The sequence below is a fragment of the Macaca fascicularis genome, chromosome 17 (genome assembly GCF_037993035.2).
Source record: "Macaca fascicularis isolate 582-1 chromosome 17, T2T-MFA8v1.1".
Lineage (NCBI taxonomy): Eukaryota > Metazoa > Chordata > Mammalia > Primates > Cercopithecidae > Macaca > Macaca fascicularis.
This window is the reverse complement of record NC_088391.1, coordinates 25,862,479-25,887,908: the sequence shown is the minus strand read 5'-3', so window position 1 is coordinate 25,887,908 and position 25,430 is coordinate 25,862,479. Positions and strand designations below refer to the sequence as shown.

At 39.7% G+C, this 25,430-nt stretch overlaps 1 protein-coding gene across 16 annotated transcripts in view; it reads right to left on the bottom strand.

The window, feature by feature from the left end:
- Positions 1–25,430, bottom strand: part of LRCH1 (leucine rich repeats and calponin homology domain containing 1) — a 203,682-nt gene that overhangs the window by 17,884 nt on the left and 160,368 nt on the right. For 7 of the 16 annotated variants that reach the window (XR_012426940.1, XM_005585824.4, XM_074021994.1 and 4 more), the window contains 5 exons: positions 24,076–24,129; positions 23,315–23,387; positions 12,398–12,507; positions 2,896–3,033; positions 1,150–1,227 (listed from right to left, as the gene is read on the bottom strand). Coding sequence is in view for 10 of the 16 variants with exons in the window: in XM_005585824.4 (XP_005585881.3) it covers positions 1,150–1,227; positions 2,896–3,033; positions 12,398–12,507; positions 23,315–23,387; positions 24,076–24,129 (453 nt within the window). In the remaining 6 variants the exon portion in view is untranslated. Of the gene's footprint in view, positions 1–1,149; positions 1,228–2,895; positions 3,034–12,397; positions 12,508–20,243; positions 20,349–23,313; positions 23,388–24,075; positions 24,130–24,413; positions 24,495–25,430 lie in introns of those variants that run through there. The other 9 variants (XR_010582583.2, XM_005585822.4, XM_005585821.5 and 6 more) reach the window with 3 other exon arrangements.

Here is a 25,430-nt window from a genome sequence, read left to right as displayed (position 1 = left end):
CACACTCTTTATAAAATAAATTTGTAAGCTTCCTTGTATTGATATAGCTCTGACTTAGAGATGTTTTAAATAATGCTCTTCCTCAAATACGATGAGAAGCCTACCACTATCCCCCACCTCTGAGTCCCACCAAGCTGAAAGAAAGGAAGAAAGGATAAAAAAAGGAAGGAATGATGGAGAAAGGGAAAGGGAAAAAAGCCTTTGTCAATCTCAGTAATTCCTATCACTGAGTAGAATTATATTGAAATATAATTCTTTATATACTCAAAAACAGTATCTCGTGTATTTTTAAAATTGCTTTATCCCTGGGATATTAATAAAGAAGAAATCATAAGAAATAAACTTCTATCAATTTCTGTTTATCACAATGAGGATAAACTTCTCAATTTATAAGGCTACTCCATATTCTGAGTGGATTGCTTCATGTCTGCCTAAGAAATCAGTTTATGTTACTAAAAGCAAAGTCTTTAAAAGCCCCCAGCCATCTGCCTGAGGCTGAGGCTGGATCTGAGGTTGGAGAGAGAAAAAGTAGCAAACTACATGTAATTGAACTGCCTATTGGGCTGAAAGCAAACTGAAGGCAAAAATGAAATGCAAATAGTTAACAAACTGTAAAGCAACACACAAACACTGCTATCATTAATGATAATGATTAGTGCTAATAACAATAACCATAATATTTCCAATGTTGATTTTTTTAATCCACATATGGAAAATACAGCTACAGGGAATGATAATCAACAATCAGTAGGTCTTTGCTCAACAGCCTGGGATAAGAAAACCATCAGCTCCAAATTTCTACTCTATGAAACCTGAGAGAAGATTCTCTTGCAGCCTCAGCAACTTCTGTCCTTAAGAGAATCAAGCGGATTAAAAAATTTTTTTCAAGTCTGAAATTTCACACTTACTTCAAAATCTTACATTATTTTACTTTTTCCTCAGAATTTAACATATTGCCTAGTCATTTTAATTTCAGTGCAATAGAGTAATTTAGATTAAAAGTTTATATAATTTATTCAATATTAGTTCTCAAGAAAGGTTGAGACAAAAAAGCAAGTACAAAGCTTTGCATCGATTCAATGGTGCAAACTCATATATTAAATAAAATTTTTACTAGAACACAGTGATATGAAGTAAGTTTGATCTTACCTCTGGTACTCCTAATTTTCGGCATGCTTCCAAAAAGTTCTCCACATTTCTTCTGCATTTGGCCATGCTAAGTTTGGGCTATAAATGCAAAGATACAGAAATAATGTATTATTAAAAGAGAAACCATTTTAATAACATGGTAAATTTTAAACTTTCTAAATGGCACAAGCAATACATGTTTATTGGAGAAAAAGAAAATAACACATAAGCAAATAGAAGAAAACAAAATATCACCCAGAAACATCCATCTTAGATTAAAAACTGTTAATATTTTAGATTATATTCTTCCAGACATTGTGTTCATATATGCATACATAGATATACATATATGCCTATGTGTATATATAGATGTATGTATATCATGTATATACGCTGATGCATATGTATGCAAAATTTTCTGCACACATATGTATATATGTGTATGTTTATACTGTTTATATATATGCACATACACACATATATATAGTTTTTATGGGATCATACTGTTGTGTAACCTGTTTTAGTTCGCCTAAAGTACACCATAAACATTACCTTCCCCATCAACAAATATATTTCTATATAAAGGGTTTAAATTCACCAGATCAATTAACCTCATTCCCACCAAAGCCATGGATATAGAGGCAATATCACGGTAAACAGCACTGAAAATGGTGGATGTTCAGGACTTAACCAAAAGCTTCTCACAATTGTATTAACCTTGGCCTCTGAGGTGTGGGGTGGGTAACAGGCACATTTCACATATATACTATACTTTTTTACATGGTACGTTTTCAACACTTTGCTGCTAAATTGTAATAGCATTAAGGAGTCTCATTCATGTTCCCCTCCCCACTATGTCCCCAGCATCACCAATGAGTCCTTGAGTGCAGGGACTGATCAAGAAATTGTTGAAGTCATGACTGCTAACCAACCCCTTGACAGGTTATTCATAATATTTTTCACAGAACTCACATCTTTTCAGGGCTATCCTAAAATCCTCCATGACGAATAGAGGGAAAAGATTCAATTTAGAAGGGAAGTTACCAACTAAAAGAAGCTTTCTGAAAGACTTGTCACTGTTTAAATAACCCCTTGGGAAAAAGAAATGTTTATGTTCCTATAGTCTTAAAGTTAGCACCTTGGTCAATCAGTAATTTATTTTTCTTTATTTTTTTTTCTTTTTCTTTTGAGACAGGGTCTCGCTCTGTCTCCAGGCTGGATTGCAGTGGCACAATCATGGCTCACTACAGCCTTGAACTCCTGGGCTCAAGCAATCCTTCCACCTCAGCCTCCCGAGTTGCTGGGACCACAGGTGTGTGTCACCATATCCAGCTAACTTTTATATTTTTCATATTTTTGTATTGTGTAGTTTTCTATTTTTTTCCAGAGGCAGAATCCCATCTTTACAAAAAAATACAACTCCTGAGCGCAAGTGACCCACCTACCTTGGCCTCCCAAAGTGCTGGGTTTACAGGCGTGAGCCACCATGCCCACCCAGTAAGTTATTTAAAGTGATTTGCTTGATATTGAAATAAAATTATGTTTCTGTCATTTATATATTTATTTTAAAATAGTCTCTCATTTTACAGTGAAAATGTTGCTTCATTCAGAGCCACTCATTCATTCCTTTTCTGCCTTATAATGGTTTGGGGCCCAACGGAAAAGATTTGAGCAAGGTCCTACTGACACCATTGACATCCTAAACCAACAACAGTGACCCCTAAAAGTCTGTTTTATGTCAGTTAGTTTCCCTTTGGTGTTACTTACAACCGCTGGTGACGGGACATGGATGCTTGCAACCGACCGTGGGCGGATGTGGTTGACCAGATGGCAGAGGACAACACCATCCATGAGTGCTGCCCCCAGGTCTTCATGTAGACTGACCTTCAATCTCATCTCAATGCTCTGTTGGGGAAATCAGAAGGAAGTCAGTTGCTATGAACACTGAGGTAACTGTGGGTAAAATACATTTATGGGTATTTATGAACTGAGGCACTAATTTCATTATGGGAAATTAGGATAACAATGCCTAGAAAACAATGACATTATTTAACTGTTTGATACTGTTTCTAAACAGTATCAAAATCCCTCTTTATAAAAACAAATTTAGGTGAGTGTAAAATTTGTAATAAACAGAATGAATGGAATAATGGAATCACTTTTTGAGCGTGATAAATAAAACCAAATCTGACTGGTTCAGGCAGTCTGCATGGGGCAGAAGAGGGATTAAGAAATGTTTTTCTCTGGTCAGCCACTGCGCCCGGCCAGAGAAAAACATTTCTTAATCCCTCTTCTGCCCCATGCAGGGATCACAGGCCCAGTGGCCAAAGTGCCTGTAATCCCAGCACTTTGGGAGGGCAGATCACCTGAGGTCAGGAGTTCAAGGCCAGCCTGGCCAGCATGGTGAAACCCTGTCTCTACTAAAAATACAAAAATTAGCCAGGCATGGTGGCAGGTGCCTGTAATCACAGCTACTTGGGAGGCTGAGGCAGGAGAATCACTTGAACCCGGGAGGCGGAGGTTGCAGTGAGATGAGATCACGCCACTGCACTCCAGCCTGGACAACAGAAAAAAAAAAAAAAAAAGAAATGCTTTTCTCTTGGGCAAGGCATGGTAGCTCACGCCTGTAACCCCAACACTTTGAGAGGCCGAGGTGGGCAGATCCCTGAGCTCAGGAGTTTGAGAGAGACCAGCCTGGGCAGCATGGTGAGACCCTGTCTCTACCAAAAATAGAAAAAATTAGCTGGGTGGGGTTATGTGCACCTGTGGTCCCAGCTACTTGGGGGACTGAGGTGGGAGGATGTCTTGAGTCCAGGAGGTGGAGGCTGCAGTGAGCCAAGATCGTGCCTTGGCACTCCAACCTGGTTGACAGAGTGAGATCCCGTCTCAAAAAAAAAAAAAAAAAGAAAGAAAGAAATGCTTTCCTTTTCTCTTAGACTATTTTTAATTGATAAATCAATTTTTGTTCTTCTTTTAAAAAATTTAACTTTTGGTTTTTGAGATAATTCTAGATTCATATGCAATTGTAAGAACTAATACAGAGAGGTTCCATGTACCCTTTGCCCAATTTCCTTCAATGGTAACAACTTTCAAAATAACCAGAATATTGACATTGACAAAGTCAAGATGCACAAACATTCCCACCAGCACAAGGATCCCTCGTGTTGCCCTTTTATTGACACATCCTCTCAGCTACTCAGGAGGCTGAGGCAGGAGAATCGCTTGAACCCAGGAGGCAGAGGTTGGCAGTGAGCCGAGATTGCACCACTGCACTCCAGCCTGGATGATAAAGCAAGACTGTCTCAAAAAAAGAAAAAAAAATTATAGACACATCCCCTTCCTTACCACCCCAAAGTTCCTCTTCTACCTTGCTCCTATTCTCCTTTCCTTCTGGGTCTGGGCCTCCCATGACATGAATGCTGGATCATTTATTACACTTCCACAGGTCCCGAGGCTCTCCGTCTACTGATTTTTCAATCTGTTTTCTCTCTGTTGTTCAGATTAGATGATTTCTATTGTTCTCTCTTCTAGTTTCATTCCAGTTCTTTCCTTTATCATCTCCATTCTGCTGTGGAACCCATCCACTGGGCTTTTTATTTTCAATAATGTATTTTTTAGCTCTCAATTTCCATTTGGTTTTTCTTTATGTCTTCTATTTCTTTGCGGAGATTTTCTAGTTCTCTGCTGGGGTATTCTTTTCCTTTCCTTTGACCATGTGCATCGTTGTTCATTGAAGCATTTTCATCATGGCTGGTTTAAAAATATCTGTCAAATAATTCTAACATCTCTGCTGTGTTAGTGATGTCATCTGTAGATTGTCTTTTTTTCTTACAGTTTGAGATCTTCCTCGTCCTTGGAATGATGAGGGATTTGCAATGGAAACCTGGATATTTTTGTATTATGAGACTCTGGATCCTATTTAAATGTTTTAGTTGGCTTTTTTTTCTTTTTTTTTTGACACTGCTCTAGCAGGGGAAGGTGGCTGTCACCACCTTGTTACTGCCAGGTGAATGCAGGCATCTGGGTTTCCCACTGGGTATCAACTGGCCAGGGAGTTGGGGAAGGGGAAGGTGCCTCCTTACTGCTGAGTGGATATGGGAATGCTGGATTCCCATGTGGTCTCCACTGAAACTCTGGGAGCAGATGAGCTTCCTTACTGACCAGTGGGGATGAAATTTCTGGCTCCTGGCTTGGTCTTCTCTGACACCACTCCAGCAAGGGGAGAAGTCTCACTTGACTCAGTCCTTGCTGGTGTGGGTGATGGGGGGACCACAGTATTTCCTGTGGTGTTCAGCTGCAGTAGCGCATTTATGGTCTAAAACTTTTCTGTTTTGCTGGGCTGTCCCTTTCCTGGTTATTTGGTTAGAGAAAGTCAGCTTTTATTGTTGTTTTTCTAAAGTCTGTGCCCATTACTGTTTCTGGGTTCTCAGCGACTTCAGCTCCAAGTCTGGATACATGAGGCAAAAAGAAAGTCCCCTGGAGCTCACCACTATGGCGTCCCTCAAGTCTCAAGGACCCTAATCAGTCTGTCTTCTCTTTACCTTCCAGAATGTTCTTACGTTTGTTTCATTTATGTCTAGGGGTTTTAGGTGTACTTAGTGGGGAAAATAGGGAAAAGTATGCCTACTCCATCCTCTTCGAAGCAGAAGTAGACAAATCAATTTTCAAAACTTAACTAGGGCTTTTGCAACAAAAACTCCTTTTTTTTTAAATTATACTTTAAGTTGTAGGGCACATGCGCACAACCTGCAGGTTTGTTACATATGTATACATGTGCCATGTTGGTGTGCTGTACCCATGAACTCGTCATTTACATTAGGTATATCTCCTAATGTTATCCCTACCCACTCCCCCCACCCCATGACAGGCCCCAGTGTGTGATGTTCGCCTTCCTGTGTCTAAGTGTTCTCATTGTTCTGGATAACAGCCTATGAAACGATGACTTGATTTGGTGATTTTAATAAATGAAAACTTGAAAACAGTGCATGTAATAGTGTTATATCAATTTCTTTCAGAAGTGTCCTGTGTGTGGACAATTTTTTTAGGTACTCTTTCAGGCTCTAATTTTATATCACTAAATTAAGCCATAAACGATCACTATGACCCATGCTTAAGATAAAATTGTAAGATATCACTCCCTATGGGGCATATCTCAGCTTCTGATCTTATTTGCATAGATTTTATAAAGTTCACCTTCCCAGTTTACATTACATCCAGACGGTCCTGGCAAATGACAGAGGTTTGACTTTCCCTTTGTGTTTGCTGAATCACCACAGTGGCTTAAAGTGGTGGCAAGAGTCATTTTTGTTTTCTTTTTAAAATTACTTCCTCCTGACTCTTTGCTAAACCATATAAAAAGTATCATCTGCTCTAACAAAGAGGCTGACCTATCCTAATTTAATTTAATCTGAATTTTGTTTCTAGGGCTCACTGCTCATTTGTAGAACTCATCGCTCTCTGAAACTGTGTATTTGTTTCCGTCTTATTTACTATCTCTTCCCAATAGATTATAAGCTTTAGAACAGCAGTGACCTTTTTGTTCTCTCCTACATCCATTACCTAGAATACAGCCTGGTAGAGAGTGACAGTCAATACATACTTGCTAACGAAAGAAGATTTAACATCGAATCTATCTCCTCCAAGAATCTCTCTTTCTTTTTTGAAAAAATTTATTTTAGATTAAGCGGGTACATGTGCAGGTTTGTTACATGGGTGTATTGTGTGATATTGAGGTTTAGGCTTCTAATAATCCTGTCACCTAAGCAGTGAACATAGTACCCAATAGGTAGTTTTTCAACCCTCACCCCGTCTCTCCCCTTTTGGAATTCCCAGAGTTTGTTGTTTCCATCTTTGTGTCCGTGGATATCCAGTGTTTAACTCCCCCTTATAAATGAGAACGTGGTATTTGGTTTTCCGTTTCTGTATTAATTTGCTTAGGATAGTGGCCTCCAGTTGCATCCATGTTGCTGCAAAGGACATGATTTCGTTCTTTTTTATGGCTGTGTAGTATTGCATGGTATATATGTACCACATTTTCTTTATCCAGTCCACTGCTGATGGGAGCCTGGGTTGATTCCAAGTCTTTGTTTCTGTGAATAGTGCTGTGATGGACATATGAGTGCAGGTGTCTTTTTGGTAGAACAATTTATTTTTCTCTGGGTATATATCCAGTCATGGGATTGCAGCATTGAATGGTTGTTCTACTATTAGTCAAGAAGCTTTCTTAGACTCTTTTAGTTCATAGTTAAGACACTTCTTTTTGAACATTAAAAACTCATGCAGCAATTCATAATGTGCTGTCTTTAATAGCTAATACCAATGTTTTCTTCCTTGGTGATTGACTCCTATACTGTTATTTAACCTTCCATATATTTAGGTATGATCTTCCTAACCTGACAAAAAGACCATGCAGGTAGACAAATACCTACAGAGTGCCCACTGGGAACTAAGAAATATGACAAGGAATAAGACAGCCATGGTCTCTGCCATCTCCAAGTTTAAGCTTCAGTGACACCCAGCACAAGAATTCCTCTTTGGTAGAAACTCAAAAGATTTGACTATTAGATAACTGAGTTAAAATCTCTGGTCGGTTTGGGGTACAAAGTGAGGATAACTACAAACATTTTCAAATTAACGTAATATTGCCGGGCATAGTGGCATGTGCCTATAATTTATGCCAAGCTACTTGGGAGGCTGAGGCCAGAGGATCACTTCAGCCCAAAAGTTCAAGGCTGCAGTGAGCTATGATCATACCATTGCACTCTAGTCTGGGCAACAGAGAGAGGCCCCGTCTCTTAAAAATTAAAAATTGGGCTGGGTGCGGTGGCTTATGCCTGTAATCCCAACACTTTTCTACTAAAAATACAAAAAATTAGCTGAGTGTGATGGTGCACACCTGTAATCTCAATTACTCAGGAGGCTGAGGTGGGAGGATCGCTTGAGCCAAGAAATCACAGGTTGCAGTGAGCCGAGATCATGTGACTGCACTCCAGCCTGGGTGACAGAGTGAGACTTTGTCTCAAAAAAATACACAAATAAAAAAAAATTTAAATGAAAAATAATTTAATATTATTAAGTAAATAAATGATAGGGCATTAATTATGATTTTAATTATAATTAAATTATATTAATGATATGCCTGAATTGAAATAGTGCCAGCATTTATATGTATGTATTATTTTTTATTTACTACTATCTCATATATTCCTCACAAAACTCCACTAAGGTTAATTAGAACCATGTTTTTTTTCTCTAAGAGACAAGGTCTCACTGTTGTCACCCAGGCTGAACTGAAGTGGTACAATCATAAATCACTGCAGCCTCCCATTTCTGGGCTCAACGGATCCTCTCATCTCAGCCTCCCGAGTAGCTGGGATTACAGGCATACGCCACCAAGCCCAGCTAATTTTTGTATTTTTAGTAGAGATGGGGTTCACCATGTTGCCCATACTGGTCTTGAACTCCTGGACTTAAGTGATTAGCCTGCCTCCACCTCCCAAAGTTCTGTGATTACAGGCATGAGACAATGTGCCTACCCAAACCATTTTTTTAGTACATAAAGAAACAGACTTGTGACTTCTTTGGCCCCTCCTACTTGTGGACCGGAGAACCTCACCCGAGAGCGCCAGCACGACTTCCCTGGCCCCATATCTGAGGACCGGAGAACCTCGCCCGAGAGTGTGTGCATATTTGCAATAAAAGGCTGCCACTTTCTTATGTACTTTGGCCTCATGTTTAATTATTTAGCTCTCCTAAATTAAATTAAACAAAACAGTTGGTGCCGAAACACGACCCGGGAGGAGACCCTTCCTCAACATCCCCTAGGGGTCTAACGAACCTCCTCCCCAGCGAACCAGCTCCAAACCCAACCAGCCACCAACACCGAACAAGTGTTCCAGCATTCCACTGGTGCCGCTCTGAGAATTTCTTCTTCGGTGAGTACGCCCCTTTGTTAACCATCTCCGTCCGTTTCTGTGTCCTTGGCCTAGAGTCGTACATACGCCCAAGGACGTAGCCACCCTGTGGCGCAGTGAGGTCTTCAACCCGGAGACGTCCTTCTTGAAGTTCCTCAATTCTCCATTAGTGGCTCCAGGAGCCCCCGGTCTCCAGCAGCGGCAAAGGACACTTTGCCACTGCGTGAGGTCGGTTTCCATTTCTGGTGGTTAAACAATGGGAACCTCACAATCAAAAATCCCTAGGAACACCCCCTTAGGGTGTCTCCTCCAAAACTTGGAAGCCTTCGGCTAATTTTCCTCTCCACTGTGGCATGGCCGCAGTATAAATTAGACAACCAATCTCAATGGCCACCAGACGGCACACTTGACTATAACATTCTATTAGATCTCTCTAATTTCTGCCAAAGGCTTGGAAAGTGGTCAGAGATTATCTATGTCCAAGGCTTTTGGGACTTGCGCTCTTGCCCAGACCTGTGCGCCCAGTGTTCAATGGCCCAGGTCTTGTTAGCTAAAACCCAGCCCTCGGCCCCCACACCACAAGCGGAGGAAGATTCTACTTCCATCTCAGACGGGGCCGACGGTGGGGTACCTCCCTCCCGACCTCTCAACCCCCCTCCCTATGCTCCTCCTACCGCCCCTCCCTCAGCCACTCCTCTTACCTCTCCCATTTCCGCCCACACACTCTCCAAGACCGCGGTAGCGGCCCCTACTAGTCAGCCCTCTACCAGTCAGCCTGCCCCAACCCCCTCTACCAGTCAGCCTGCCCCAAACCCCCTCTACCGGTCAGCCTGCCCCAACCCCCACTACCGGTCAGCCTGTCTCAACCTACCCAACTGGTCAGTCTGTTCCAACCTCCCCTGCTAGTTTGTTGGCCCCCCTCCAAGAAGTTGCTGGAGCCGAGGGCGTGGTTAGAGTCCACGTCCCCTTTTCCCTGGCTGACCTTTCCAAAATTGAAGAACGACTCGGCAACTTCTCAGCCAACCCCACCCAATATTCCAAAGAGTTTTGATACCTAGGCCAGGCATATGACCTTACCTGGCATGACTTACATGTCATTCTTACTTCCACTCTTAACCCAGAGGACAGAGAGCGCATTCTTGCAGCCGCCAGGCAGCATGCAGACCAGTTACACTTAACTGACCCGGCCAGCCCAGTAGGCGAACAAGCTGTCCCATCTACAGATCCTGAATGGGACTACCAACCTCAACAACCTGGGCATCGCAGAAGAGACCTTATGATACAATGCCTCTTAGCTGGCATGCAGGCAGCCTCTAACAAAATAGTAAATTTTAATAAGTTACAGGAGGTTATTCAACACGCAAGAGGAAAATCCTGCCTCCTCCTTTTAAAATCGCCTTACAGAGGCACTTGTCCAATTTACCTGACTGGATCCTACCCCTCCGGCAGGAGCTACTGTCCTTGCCAGTTATTTTATTTCCCAGTCGGCCCCTGACATCCGGAAAAAAAAAAATTAAGAAAGGTAGAGGATGGACCTCAAACCCCCATTCAGGACTTAGTCAAGCTAGCTTTCAAAGTTTTTAACTCTAGAGAGGAAACAGCTGAGGCTCTTCAACAAGCCAGAGTAGAACAGAAGGCCGCCCTTCAGGCACAAGCTTTAGTGGCTGCCCTCCAACCCACGTTGCCCACTTTGCCGGCAGGGAAAACCAAAGATAAGTCTCTTAAGGGTTCCTGCTATAAATGCGGAGACCCAGGACACTAGGCAAACCAGTGTCCCCAGGCCAAGCCGGCCACTCCGTCTGGCCCATGTTTTAAGTGTGGCACAACTGGGCATTGGGAAAAAAGGTGTCTAAATCCTCACCTGCCTACCATGCTGTGCCCAACCTGCCAACAGGAAGGACACTGGAAGTCTGATTGCCCCGCCAGCAGGGCAGGCATTGCGCCTCAACGTGGTGCCTCTCCTCAAGGGTTGGAAGGCTCCTTCCAGCTCCTACACCTGGACGACAACTGACGGTGCCCACACTTGGAGACCCCGGTCACCCTTGCCGAGCCTAGGGTAACTCTACAGGTAGTGGGTAAGCCAATTTCTTTTCTCGTCAATACGGAGGCTACCTATTCTGTTTTACAATTACATTCTGCTTTGCCAACCTATGGAAGTCCTAGCCAGCCATCCACTATCTCAGTAGTTGGGGTAGACGGTAAACCGTCTAACCCTCGCCAGACCCCAATGTTAAGTTACTGCCCGGACTATGCATGCTTTGCCCACTCTTTTCTCATCATGCCCTCTTGTCCCACCCCCCTCTTAGGATGAAACATCTTAACCTAACTCAAAACATCTATTCCCCTTCCCTTTCTCCAGGCGACCAGGTTCTACTCAAGGATCAACACCCTCCTCAAATTTTCCCGCTTCCTCACCATTCTTCATCTTAACTGACTTTTCCCTCATAAACCCCATAGACACCCTCCTTCCCGACCCATCCCCCAACCAGTAGGTTTCCCAACTTTTTACTCTCATAGAAGACCTAGCTTGGCAGGGTGCCCTTTGTGATTTCCTAATTCCCATACTAATCCTCTGCCTTGCCTTATGTTTTGCTCCCATTTTAATAAAATTTCTCCGAGCCAACGTCCAAGAGATCACCCGAGTCACCTTCAACCAAATGCTCCTGCATCCCTACACCCAACTGCCAACCTCAGACCCTAACTACGCCCCTTAACAGCAGGAAGCAGCCAGACAGACCACGGCGCCCTAAATTCTTATACTCAATAAGAGGTTGGACTGTTTGGGTGAGGAAGAAAGGACAAGATGGAGGAAGGTGAACAAGAAGGCACAATCCATGTTGCTTCCGGGTTCTTCCTCACCAACTTTCCCGTGCGCGGGAAAATGCAGCCTGCGCCCGGGAAGATGCAGATCAACCGAGCATGCGCCAGGTGACATCAATCCGAAGAGATCGAAACTTACCAGGCCACGCCTATGGAGACGCCCCTATCACACCCTTATCCTGCCCACTGCCCTCCCCCTTCCAGTACCAATGCATAAAAGTCCGCCGCCGCAGGACTTCTTCGGCCCCTCCTACTTGTGGACCGGAGAACTTCACCTGAGAGTGCCGGTGCGACTTCCCTGGCCCCATACCTGAGGACCGGAGAACCTCGCCCGAGAGTGTGTGCATATTTGCAATAAAAGGCTGCCGCTTTCAGCATGGTTAAGCGGCTTGCCCAACATCCAGCAGTCAGTAAATGACCTGGCTAGATTTGAAATTAGGACTGCTTGCAATGTTTCAAAGTCTATTTCTTAAAAATATAGAATGTTGCTTAAATTCTGAAAATTCTCCTTTAGTTACATAACATTTCTTGGGTACCTCACGAAGTTGTTCCACCAGCTCTTTCTCTTCTCTCATCTGCTCCATTTTCCTCCGGATTGTAAACTGTGGGTCTATAGATTCCAAATTTCTCTGAGGTCTTAGAAACACTATAATAGAAAGGGAAAAATGCCTTCATGTAGTGCCTTGTCACATAGGGCTATTCATATTAAAATCAAACAGTATTTTAATTTATCCAAAATAATTCATTTACCACTTAAAGAAACAAAGAAATTCCAAATCCACAAGAAAAGCCTGGCTCAAGTATTTTAAAAGAGGCATCTTAAATTATACTAGGTTGAGTGGATTAACAAGCTGTATTTTTTGGTGATAATAAACTGAACCCAGGGCAAGATCTGGGTCATTGGGACTGTTCCAAGTCACTGGTCTGACAGATCTCCTACTTCACTCATCTTCCCACTGTTTTCATTCTAAGTTTTTATTTACACTCAATCCTTTCATTAAATTCAGATAATTTATTTCAAATAAGGCTCTAGAATTGTTGTATGTATTTTAAAAAGCACAAGTTAATGTTTTTGTTGGCATCAAGTTTTTCATAAGCCTGAGTTAAGAACTAAGTGATGATTACATATTTGAGGGTGCGGTGGAAAAATTCTGCCTTCTAGACTGTCACTGACAGACGATCAAAAAAGTCAGCTCTTTGGAGACAAGCAAGGACTCCTTTTAGGAAGCCTGTCAAGATTAGAAGTAGCTGAAGAGCTCATTGTTGGCTTCAGGTTCTTGAAGTTACGACCTCCAAGAACAGTAACAGCGATGCTCCCTCTGAAATGAGCTGAGCAAACACATGCCCTTCCCTCTGAAGGAAAATATCTTGTAGAGACCAATCAAGAAGGTAAATCATGTTCTATGTATTGGAGAATGACTACAGCAAGAGTTTTAATTAATTTTTTAATGATACAAAGCCCAGGGCAGATTTAAACTTGAATTTTTTTCTTCCTAGAGATTTTTATCCTCGCACATAAGACGGAAGAAAGAGCTGTTCAGAGCCTTGGTTCCCCCATCCCATTGACTTTCAGATTGAGGTAGGGAGGGAAAGTCTCTCAGAAAATTCTGGGCAGAGAACTCCAATGTTAGAAATCCACACCACATCGAAGGCTGCATGGCGTACTGCAATTGCAGAAGTTTCAATCATGATCATTTAAACGATGCTGCATAAGAAAGAACGTGTAATTTTTATTCTACCTTGACATACATTTCCTATGGACCACTTTAGACACTATTTCAATATTTCAGATTCCTAGAAATTAAATATGATTTACAAATGGAATACTTTGGATACAAAGACTTGAGTCCACTTGGTGTAACCAAAAGTCCTGTGCTCGCCTAACTATATTTTAATTTCCATTTGTGCCTTTGAACATGCATTCTCCTTCTCACATCTCAGTATTTTCTTTCTAAATTAGTTCTAAGATACTTGAATTCGCATTCTGATGCTCTATGGAAGATGAGAAAGTTGACATATCTTAAATCGTCGACTTAGAGTTAATGGAGAAAGAGGATGATTTAAGGTACACAAGGCCTGTCGCCTTCTGGAATCTCAGAGAGGAGTCAGCTTGTGGCCTGGGGCCTCTGCTGGAAGCCACTGAGGGAAGTCACAGGCAAAGGACACCACAGGCAGTCACAGGAGGACTGTCACCAAGTCCCACAAAACCCAAACCTCACAGGACGTAGAATCAATTGTCTACAAAGTAAAGCCAAGGTCAGTAAAAGGACAGAGTGACCAGGCAGGGAAAGATGACAAGTTCACAGAGAAAAGGGAACTGAGGAAAACTCTGACAAATTAGGACGCATGGAAGAAACTGGAGAATGCATCACATTTTACACCATTTCAAGCAAAACCAAAACAGAAATATACAAAAATGTAAAATCTAGAACTAATTTGCACCACCAAATTTACCAAAAAAAGGTCAAGAAATGCAGATAGAGTTGGATAATACATACATATGCCAGCAAGGGGCGCCTCAACACCGTTTGAACAAATCAAATGTTTTCTTTGGAGCTGTTATTTTCCTTTGCCTTTTTTCTGGGGGGTAATCTTATCTAATAATATTTTCAATATGTTTTTATTGGCAGATTTCAATCTGAATATGAAACTATCAGGAAGTGAAATGAACCATGAGCTTTTGTTCAACACCACATTGCCTTATTAGAGCCCTATGTGAGATACCAGGATAACGAGATGGTGTCTGGGTTTTACTTTCCTGGCATCATTTTTAAATTTTGCATTCCTTTGTAACTTAAAAATGTAACATGCATGCGTGGGCATTTGTTCTATGAATGTTAAGCAATCTAAAGTGTTTTAAAAACCAATTGAACTGTATTTTTTTAAAATGAACACTTCAAATATACACAAAATTATCAGAAATAATGACTGTATCACTACTAGTTTTCTAAATGTATTCATTACTATGACATATAAGAGAGCTTAAGGCAATCTCTTTAGGCTCATAATAAATCTACCAAGTACAAAAGTGCTTGCTTATTTTGCTGGGTTTGTTACAACAGAATAGCTTTACTGGAACCATTAAAGTACCTCTGATTAAATTACCTACAGTTTTTTCTTTTCTTTCAAGTCCTATTTAAATAATAAATCCAGTGACCAGTCTGGGTCCAGGCTTCAGGAAATTGATCTACAAAAGAATTATTCTGCTTTTCCTTAATTTCATATCACTAAATTTCAAGAGCTCCCTTACTTAATCCAGAGGAATAAAAGTTTAATTTGAGGCCATGAGAGAAATATTAAGAAGCAGCCCCCACTGTGATAAATATTTTCAAGTCAAATGCTCCTGTGACTGCTGAAGTGTAAATAAGAAAAAAGATGGGTGAGAGAGCAGAGTGAGTGTGTTATGAGTGTGTTGAAAGAGATGAAGAGGTGGTGATTGGTTTTTGGGGATGGGGGGGGGTGGGTGAAGGGACACAGTCTCACTCTGTTGCCCAGGCTGGAGGGCAGTGGTACGATCTCAGCTTACTGCAACCTCAACCACCTGGTTCACGTGATTCTCCCATCTCAGTCTCCTGAGTAGCTGGGACCACAGGCCTATACCACCATGCCTGGCTAAGTTTTGTATTTTTAGTAGAGGTGGGGTTTTGCCATGTTGCCCAGGCTGGTCTGGAACTCCTGGACTCAAGTGACCTACCTGCCTCAGACTCCCAAAGTGCTGGGATTACAGGTGTGAGCCATGGCACCTGGCTAAGGTAGGCAATTTAAGATGAAGGAAAAAAATAAGTTCTGCTTAAATTAAGCCTATAGTTTAATTTACTGTATGCTGTATAAACATTTATTTTTATTTTGTTTTGAGATGGAGTCTCACTCTGTTGCCTAGGCTGGAGTACAGTGGCATGATCTCAGCTCGCTGCAAACTCTGCCTCACAGGTTCAAGCGATTCTCCTGCCTCAGCCCCCTAAATAGCTGGGATTACAGGTGCCCGCTACCATGCCTGGCTAAATTTTGTATTTTTAGTAGAGACAGGGTTTCATCATGTTGACCAGGCTGGTCTTGAACTCCTGACCTCAAGTGACCCACCTGCCTCAGCCTCCCAAAGTCCTGGGAATTCAGGCATGAGCCACTGCATCCAGCATAAATAACATTTAAAGAACAGAAAAGATTTGCACATATACGTAATTTATTTAGCAGAAGAGATTAAGCATGGAATCTGCAGGGTATAATGAAATGCTTATGTAGAATATCAAATTCATCCTCACAGATATAGGTCAAATTCCACTGATCTTTCCATTATTTTCTGCCTTTTCCTTCACTCTTTTCCCCATCCTCATCTCTGAGCTGGGAGTAATCTCTATCTTCTGTGAGCATATAAAATTCTTGTATCTGTGTCTCTCCCATGGCACTCACCACTTTCTGTCTTACAATAGAGTGATATTTCGCTCCATTATGGATCTGTAAACGTTTATGTCTGTTTCCAACTTGTACCCTCTACTCCTGCCCCACAAAGCAGTGAGTGGGGCAGAATGAGTTTGTTGAATGAGTGAATGAAACAAGTGTGTCAAACACTCCCTCATTTAAAGCTCAGTCTATTTGGAGAACGTCCTTGCAAAGATTATTCTATCCTGATAATCAGTCACCCGAGTTTTTCCTCTTATGAATAATCTCCTAAACTTAGTTTCCAGGTCTGAATGCATTAGACTCTGAAATAAATGTTACATGAAAGCAGAGAGATTTTGGCTATCTCTTTCAGAGCTGCATCCATAGTGATGAGCATCGTGCGTAGCACATAATAGGCACTCAGCAGATATTTAAGGATGTGTACAAGAAACCATTTACGTACTTGTTGTGAGAACATCTTTGAGTTAAGCAAAGAAAGAAAGCCCTGTGCTCTAAAAATTACCCAAATGCACTTTCTCATTTAATTATTGCATGAAATGCACTCTTCATATAAAAACATTTATACCTAAATTTAACTCAATGAGAGGAGATTCCTTCTCTGTGGAAACATGAAGTTTTAAAATTTAGCTCTCAACTTCTCCTTGGAAGTTAAGAACCAGAACTGGACATGATGTTTAAGATAGACAAACTCAAAGGCAGCAATATCTTGGCTTTGAAAAAATATCACGAGCTTTAGATCCAGGCTACTGTGAATCAGAACTCTCACTAGCTGATTCATTCATTCCCTTCTGGTGCCTAAAATTGAACTGGACACATTGTGTGTCCTCAAAATGCTCACATTTCTTCTCTATGGTCTTAGACAATTTACTTAACCCAGTGACTTTCAACCTTACTTGAACACTACATAACATCACATAAAAACAAGTAAAACAAATGACCAGTGCTTAGACTCAATGCTACACCAAATAAATGAGCATTTCTGACTATGGCATGGCCTAAGTGGTTATAGTTTTACAAAACGCCCAGGTGATTCTAACATAAAACCAGAGTTGAGAGCCACTAAAATGCCTCTTATATCCTCAGTTTCTTCATTTTTCTAATGGGAAAAATAATACCTCTAGTGTAAGATTACTGTAAAAAATTAAGGAAAATATCTGCAAAGTGGTACAAGACACATGGTTACTTCAGAGACTAATGTAAACTGGTCCATTCATCCATTCTCTGGTGATAACTTAAAGATTAACTTTCAATAAGTATAAAGTAGCACCTACAAATTCACTCCAAATGAAAGAGCAAAAATTACCCCGAAGAAGATATAAATGGTTTTTAACTTCAAAGTGAAGTGAAGAGGAAAGATTCAGTAAGAGGACACAAGAGGAGGGGAAAAGCAGAAGTTAAACCATCAGGTTAAAAACAGAGGTTAAAGCTGTCCCATCCAGCTCCAGGGTGGGCCCGGACAACCCCACAGACAAACTTCCACATCCTCCTCCATTCACCTCATGCGGCAGAACTTTGAGGACTTTGAGAACTCAAACTCCCAAGGACCTTCTACCCAGGTTGCCAATTTAAAAAAATCTGTTTGAAGGATAAGTTTTAGAGAAATGGGGACTTTAAAATGAGATAGAATGGGAATAAAATATTTGAAAGAATTTAAATAAAAGGATAAGTTTATATAAAGCAAGACAGTGAACAAGGTAATAAAAGGACAACTTTACCAAAAATAATAACTAAAAAGTATAAATAAAAGTCAAGTTAGATTACGTTAGGTTGAGCTGGTAATAAGATGATGTTTATTTATAAAGGTTATTTACAAAGATAGCAGCCAATATTGAATAATGGAGAAAATATGAGGAAACAAAACTGATGTAATCAGCTTTGAAATGCCAAGAGAGGCCCCTGAGTAGGATCTTCTGCTTAAGAGGAACCAGTAAGAACAACATAAAAAATAGTCTGTGTTCCTTTCCCAACATTAGCTCACAGACTTGTGAACATACAGTGCAGCTTCTTTAACTAAAAAAAAAAAAAAAGAAAAAACCATTAGAAAATCACAGGTCAAAGTTAAGAACAAAGAGAATGAAGATAAACATAAAAGTCAGATCTGGGAAGCTAAACGAATATTTGTAAAGACTATTGCTATACAGAAAATTTTCTGTTGCCCAGGGCATAATAGAGACAAATTGCAAATAGGAAAAAATGACAATCTTCAAACATCTGACATGATCGACTGAACCATGAGTATTGAAAACGATGGCTTTATTATTATTGTGGTACAGCATAACAGCTGCATGTGAATTCCTGGAATTCTTACTCATAGAAAAAATAATTTAATAACTATTGCAAGGTTATTTTATTTTTAGAAAGATTTCCACAATGATTACTTTCTATGGAAATTTAAGGATTTTTAATCAAATGAAGGCAGCCTGAATGTAGATGCAGCAGAGATGATTCCAGAGTTAGGAACCCTGGTGTGGCTTCACCTCCACCTCAACCCCACAGTGTGATCCAGGCGGCTCACCTCACCTTTCTGGTTTTAGCCTGTTCATCTATAAAGATAGTAATTCTACTGCTACATAAGAAGTCTAATTGTTTCCCAGCTTTAAAAAAAAAAAAAAAAGTCCTTTGGTTTCAGATATCATTCCTAAGGAAATACCAAACCACACATAAATCTTTCATTTCAGGCTTTATTTCCTTTAAACAACATTAGGCCCATAAATAGCTATACTTTCTGAAAAACAAGAATGCCTCCCCTCCATTAAAAAAAAACCTTAAGAAAGAAAAAGTTTATCAAGAAAGTTTCCATTTAGCCCTCTTCAACTTCCAAAATTTAAAACTCGATGGTATAAGCAGAGCCATTTGTTTCATAACTCTTGTTTTTTAATCCTATTTATTTTCAGTTTAAACATTTAGAAATCTATGAAATATTAAATTCCTTTTATAACTACTCTGCCAAAGTGTACATTGTCCTTCTCCATAAGGAAATTGTAGAAGCATTTTTGGTTGAATTTTAACCAGAAATCACAGCAAGTGTCTTAAATATATATATTTCTAGGTATTACATATAACATACTTAGATGAAAAGAGAAATATTATCAGAAAACGTATCTTCCCATTATGTCTGCATTGTGGCTATACCCTGTACTCTTCCCTATAAACCACATTCTCTGTTTCATTTAAATTGACTGCAATCACTGTGTATTCTGAAGTAAAATGTTTAAAATTTGAAGATTTAAAAAACTAGAACGAAATTAGACTAGAATGGAGATGAAGACATACGTGGCGTGTAGATCAAAATAATTATATTTTATTGTAATCTCTTAGGCCACATAAGATTTAAAATTAAAAGATATCCACATGAATACTAGCTGAGTATCCTCGATTTTTTTATTTACACATTTGATTCTCAGGCCAAGTTACTATCCTTGAATGTCAAAAAGATGAATTTATACTCAAGAAGGTATCAAAAGTCAAAACATGCCAATAATTTGGAAAAAAGAAGGCAAACGATTTCACTTTTAGAAATTTCTCCACATTAACATTATTTTCAATGCAATACTCTAGGATCAGCCATGCTACATTTTAATTACCTTAGGTTACACGGTAAGCATGAATAATAAAATATCAAACTCTAAAACCATTTAGTTCAGATGCAGGAACAAGCAAAGATAAATCCAAATGTGCAAACCCCAAATCTTTGTAAACGAGCAAACAAACCAAAAAACCCAAGCAGAAAAGGGTAGAGAAGAAAGTATTATAATGCCTTCCCCAAATCCAGAATAGTCAAGTTAATTAAACTAGAGTTTGACAAACCGCTAGAGAACAATCCACATGCACTTTTCTGGACTTTACTTTCCAGGCTTAGACATTATTTCTCGTACCAAGCATGCAGGTGAATATACTCTATCTTCAGCTGCACAGAGATGAATGTTCAGTATACGCATTGGCTTATTAATGAGAACATTGGAGAATAGGTACAAAGCCACCTACCATTGTCACTGTCTCCTTCAGATGGAACACTGTAGCTAGAGCTGTCCCATGTCTGTGCCTGTGTAAGTGTGTTGAAGGAGATAGGAGGAAGAATGAGGGCTGGGTCTGCAGGGGAGCCAGAGAGCCAGTCCGCGTACAGTTGCACAAGGACCAGGAAAAACCAAAGGGGCAGCAGCATTTCACAAATGGCATAGGGTTTGCATGGAAATGAAGAGTGGATTTCATTTATATGGGGTTTAATTTCAAATGCACAATATAGGAGAAGAATGAAAGATGGTGCATGGAATAAAAAGAATGATAAAAACTGAGTGTTAGTACCCATCAATCATACACTTTGCATGCAGTTCATATTGTTAATCTTAACAGTTCTGCAAGCCCACAGACTTAGAGTACTAATGAATCAGGTCAGAGGAAAGAAAGAGTACCCAAAGGTTAGGTAGATAAAAAGGCAAAAGACCTGCCAGATACCTTTCTCAAAGACTTTCTAAAAAACTAACAAAATGCGATTCACACACAAAAATATTGGTGACATAGAATAAAACTTAATATGTGTAAATATATCTATTATTTATAAATAAAACTATTATAGAATCATCATTTACCATTAGTGATTTTTTTTTCTCCAAAGCAATGTCAAATTTCTTTTTAAAGACATCTGTAGGTCTATTGGCATGCTTTATAGATAGCTGAATCTAGCTAATTCTTTTCTCAATCCTGGACATACCTCTCAATACTGTTTTCAATATTGCTCAGTTAAAAAACAAAAGACAAAAAATGTTGGAGACTAGTACAGTCTATTTAACAACAAATCCAATTAACCAACAGAGATCAATCAATTTCAAGAACTTCTGAGTTGGTCACTTATGAAATGATAGCAACTCTTACTTTTGCACTAAATATCCATATGGCAATTTCATATTTAGGAAATATCTATATTATTTTTTATTCAGTCATAAGGCAGGGTCAGTAAAATAAGTGGATATAGTTCTAGACATAAATATTTGGGTATGTGCAGTTGTCTTCGTTTGGGAGGAGGACCCAGAAAGAAATGAAAGAAACTGTCAGCCTACTCTAAGTTCTTATTTCAACTTGCTAATTTAAGCAGTCCGTTTTTATTTATAACACAGAAATCACATAAATCCACACACTTTCAAAATAAAAATTAACTGGCTTTAAGCATTCTAAAGCTACTCAATCAAAAATGGTTTCTATCTTTTAAAACTATATGCTTTCCAGTTAAGATTACTGTATATATTACTTTCCAGAAAATGTGAAAAATACATTTAAGCATATATACTATAATATGTTAAAATTGTTAAATCAAATGAAAAAAATCTCCACACATAATGCAACTTTTATAAAGTTCCAACATGTCACTTGATGATCCTGAAGATAAATAGCATTATTTACAGCAACCAAACTCCACAGAGCTTTCAACAACAAGAACAATTTCCACATTGGTTAGTCAGCATTATAGAAAGGCTGGAAGCTTGGAGAGGAAATTAACTTCGTTTTCTCCTATTCAAAATAAAAGCTCCATTTATTTTTCACTGCTACAAAGAATGTGAAATGGTTTAACAGCCCCAGTACAACGTAAACCCTAACTGTAATAAGTTCAGTTTGGACTCTATAAAAAGAATAAAAAAGTCACCAAAATAATTCTACAATTGCAACTTACACATTCAACAGAATATTATTCTTTGAAGATCCATTCAACTTTGATTCGCTCAATTATACCATACTTTTAAATTGTGTAAAACTGACTGTGAGGATTAGGAGACAGTCTGCAGCTCAACATGAAGTCCTCAGTGTGTAAAGTAAGTCTCCTGGCGGGTCGTCACTGAAGGCACAGATGCGGTGTGCCTGGACTCACCCCCATTCCTCCCAGGACACACCTGAGACCATGGAAATGAAAACCCAGCCAAGGGCCTCAGCCCAGAACTGATCACATTTGCTTAGTTCCAAACATGAGAAGACCAGCCATTTGAGTTTTATTTCATGTAAAATTTGGCTCTCCATAAAACACTCACTAACCCTTGTCACACTCAAGCACTTTCTCAAATGGCTTTTTTCCTACGGCCCATTCAAACTGCCAGGAAACCATTACACCTGGCCAATTGTCACCCATCAATCAACCTGCCCCAAGAATGAAAAACATTTCCTTTATTAAAGTATCATCTTTATTTTTCCTATGGGTGCCTTTTTGCAAAATATACACATGTATGACCTCTACTGTTGTCAAAATGCGTTGCTGGAGAATTCAAGAACATCTGAGTTCCCTACCAGCTCTTAAAAGTGTCTGAATTCTTTATTAGCACTTGCTTAAAAGCATGAGTAATAAGTGTAGACTAAATACCAAAGAGTCAAAAATATTAAAACAAAGAAAGACCTAAAAGAAGGAAGATTAGCAACAGAACTTCAAATAAATGGAGAAATCAGAAGAATCAAATTTTTCTATACAGAGTGCTTCCTTTTCAAAAGCAACCATTATTTTGTACATTGCTATAATTTACTTTTGTGAATAAACTCATGACAAATTAAAATAAAATTGGTAATATAAGCAGAATGCTTTCTCAAAAGACTTTTTAAAAAGTAATTCCTGACCACTCACGCAAGCCTTGAAATGACCACTCTGTTATGTGAGTAAACACACAGAACCTACCAGACTCAGAAAGCAAATGAGGATGTCTCAGAAAGGAGTCACTTTTCCAGAGGCAGGCTGCCCCTTAACTCAGCCGAGCACCAGGAACCACTGGGGCCAAAGGGCAGCTATTTTATCTTCCTTAGGTAAAAAAAAATCAATAGAGTATTTCGTCCCCACTTACATGCTCCCACCTTTTTCTTCTTTGCTCTGATTCAAACGAAGACAGGTTATCCACTACTGATAACACAGACTTAGCTGATTCACTGAAAACAAAGCTACAAACTCTGGCCTCCCCTAGCTGTAGATGCCAGGATTTCAGCTCAACAGAACTGACAAGGATGTGCACATTGATAATGCATACACTTAAAAGGCTCAAGAGAAAGCAATGAGTTATTTAGTGTAAGAATGGGCTGAGGTTTTCATTTACCTGATCGAGGCTTCAGGCCAAATGGAGCTGTGCTGTTTGTGGTCGGAGAGACTGCAGGGGAGTTCTCTCTAATCTGTGGTGTTGGAAGGAAAGGAAATTAGGAAAAAAATAAAAGAACAAAAGAAGAAAACAGAAGAAGAACTACGTATGGTTTTCTATGTTCAAGGATTGTAACAAAACTACTCCCTTTTCACATTTGCTGCTGTGTGATGAAGTCCTGGCTAAAAAAAAATCACCTTGTAAAGATGTTAAGTGGCATAATCAACAGAATGTTGTTTTAGAGTGACCCACTCAGTTTGTTTTGCCCATTTTAAGAACATTTTACAATTATATGTGACACTGGCAATCCTCTTGCACAGGTGTGTGCATGGGTGCATGCACACACACACACATATATCCACTTATATCCAAAAGAGGGCACATCTGATGAGGAAACAGATAATACTGAACTCAGTAATACTGAATCACACACTGAATCATTTATGGAGAACAAGACATTCTAAATGTTGCCTATTTAAGTGATCTTCATTCTGTTTTCTTGTAAAGATGTTCCCACATTCGGTTTTTAAAAACATATCTCATAAAAATAAATATTTAATTATGAATAGGACCAGATAAAGCTATGATAGCCAATGAGAGTTAGACAGATTTCCCCAAAGACTCAATTAATCCCAAGTCTTAGATTATATATTTCTGTAAAAGATATTCCAATCCAGCCATCAAGAAACACCTCACCTTCCATGAATCTTCAAGAAACTTACCTCATTTGGAGAATACTGGCTCCCATTACTCTGTAATGTTAGATCACTTTGCACCTTAAAAAAGAAGAAAAAAGCATGGTATGTTCCATTAGACTGTGAGACTGTTGAGGCAAGAACTGCATCTTTCTTACTGCCATCATGTCCCCAGTCCATGGGTACACAATGTATATCTGCTGAATTAGTTAGTGTGTTCAGTAGCTAGGTAGACCATACTCATATGTTCTGAAAACATGCAGCTGTATTCATAGAAAAATACATCTAAAGTATTATACAAACTAAGATAAAGAATTTCCCAGAGCAAGGAGTTCACTCCAAAATATCTGTGGATGTCAGCTTACCTTGCTAGGTGAACAAGCTGCCTGCTGGTTCCCATCCTCATTTTAATTATGGTTTTTAGAAATGGCTCAAGGTAGTACTTCCTAAATATGCAGAATCACATTGGGAGCATTCAATAAATACACGTCTGGACCCCAAATTAACTGGGCAAATCTCATGTTGTCAGTTCAACATCAGATTACTTTGGCAACTACTGGTTAAGAGAAAAAATTACAAATTTTTTTTCTGTCATAAAATGTGCAGGATTTATAACTGGTCGTGGAGAAAAGTCAAGATGACATCCTGATTTCCAGCAGGAATGACTGGGTAGATGGTAGCATCACTGAATACCACGGAGAACACAGGAGCAGTTTAAGAAGAAGTTGACAGTTATCAGTTTAGCTATGTAGAGAAAGAGCAATTTGTGGGGCATGGAGATAAAATCTGACTGCTGGGGTACAGGGGGGAACTTGAGGCATGAGCTACAGGTTTCAAAGTCATTATTATATATGGGGTGCCTGAGTCCACAAGGTGACCAGATGGTCCAGAGAGATAGTGTAGAAGTTGAGGAACAGTGGCTGAGAGCAAAATCTTGTAAAACCAGCATGAAAGGGACACATAGAAACAAGTGGCCCACAAGGGACGCACTCTAGTTTCTTACCCAGATCTGCCTTCTTTATAAGGTAGTCAAGAACCCCCTGATCCTCCCTGATAAAAAATTGGGTGTTAGCTTATATAAACACCTTCATATATGCCACCAAATTATTGTACATTTAAGATGCCTGTTCCTATTCATTGTTGAGGAGTGCTATTTACAAACCTTCCCACCTTTGACACAAATCCAAGAGGAAACCATATTTTTAGAATAAAATGTCACTAATGTCCCTATTCAATTAAATGGCTTTGTTAGAGTTGCTAACAAGTAACTTCAGGTTTGATTCTTTCTATAAGCAATTTCTTTCCTCTAGTTTGCCCTATCATCTCCCAGACCCTTCCCCGTTCGATATTATTTATGTAAGAGCCATACAATTTGCAATTCT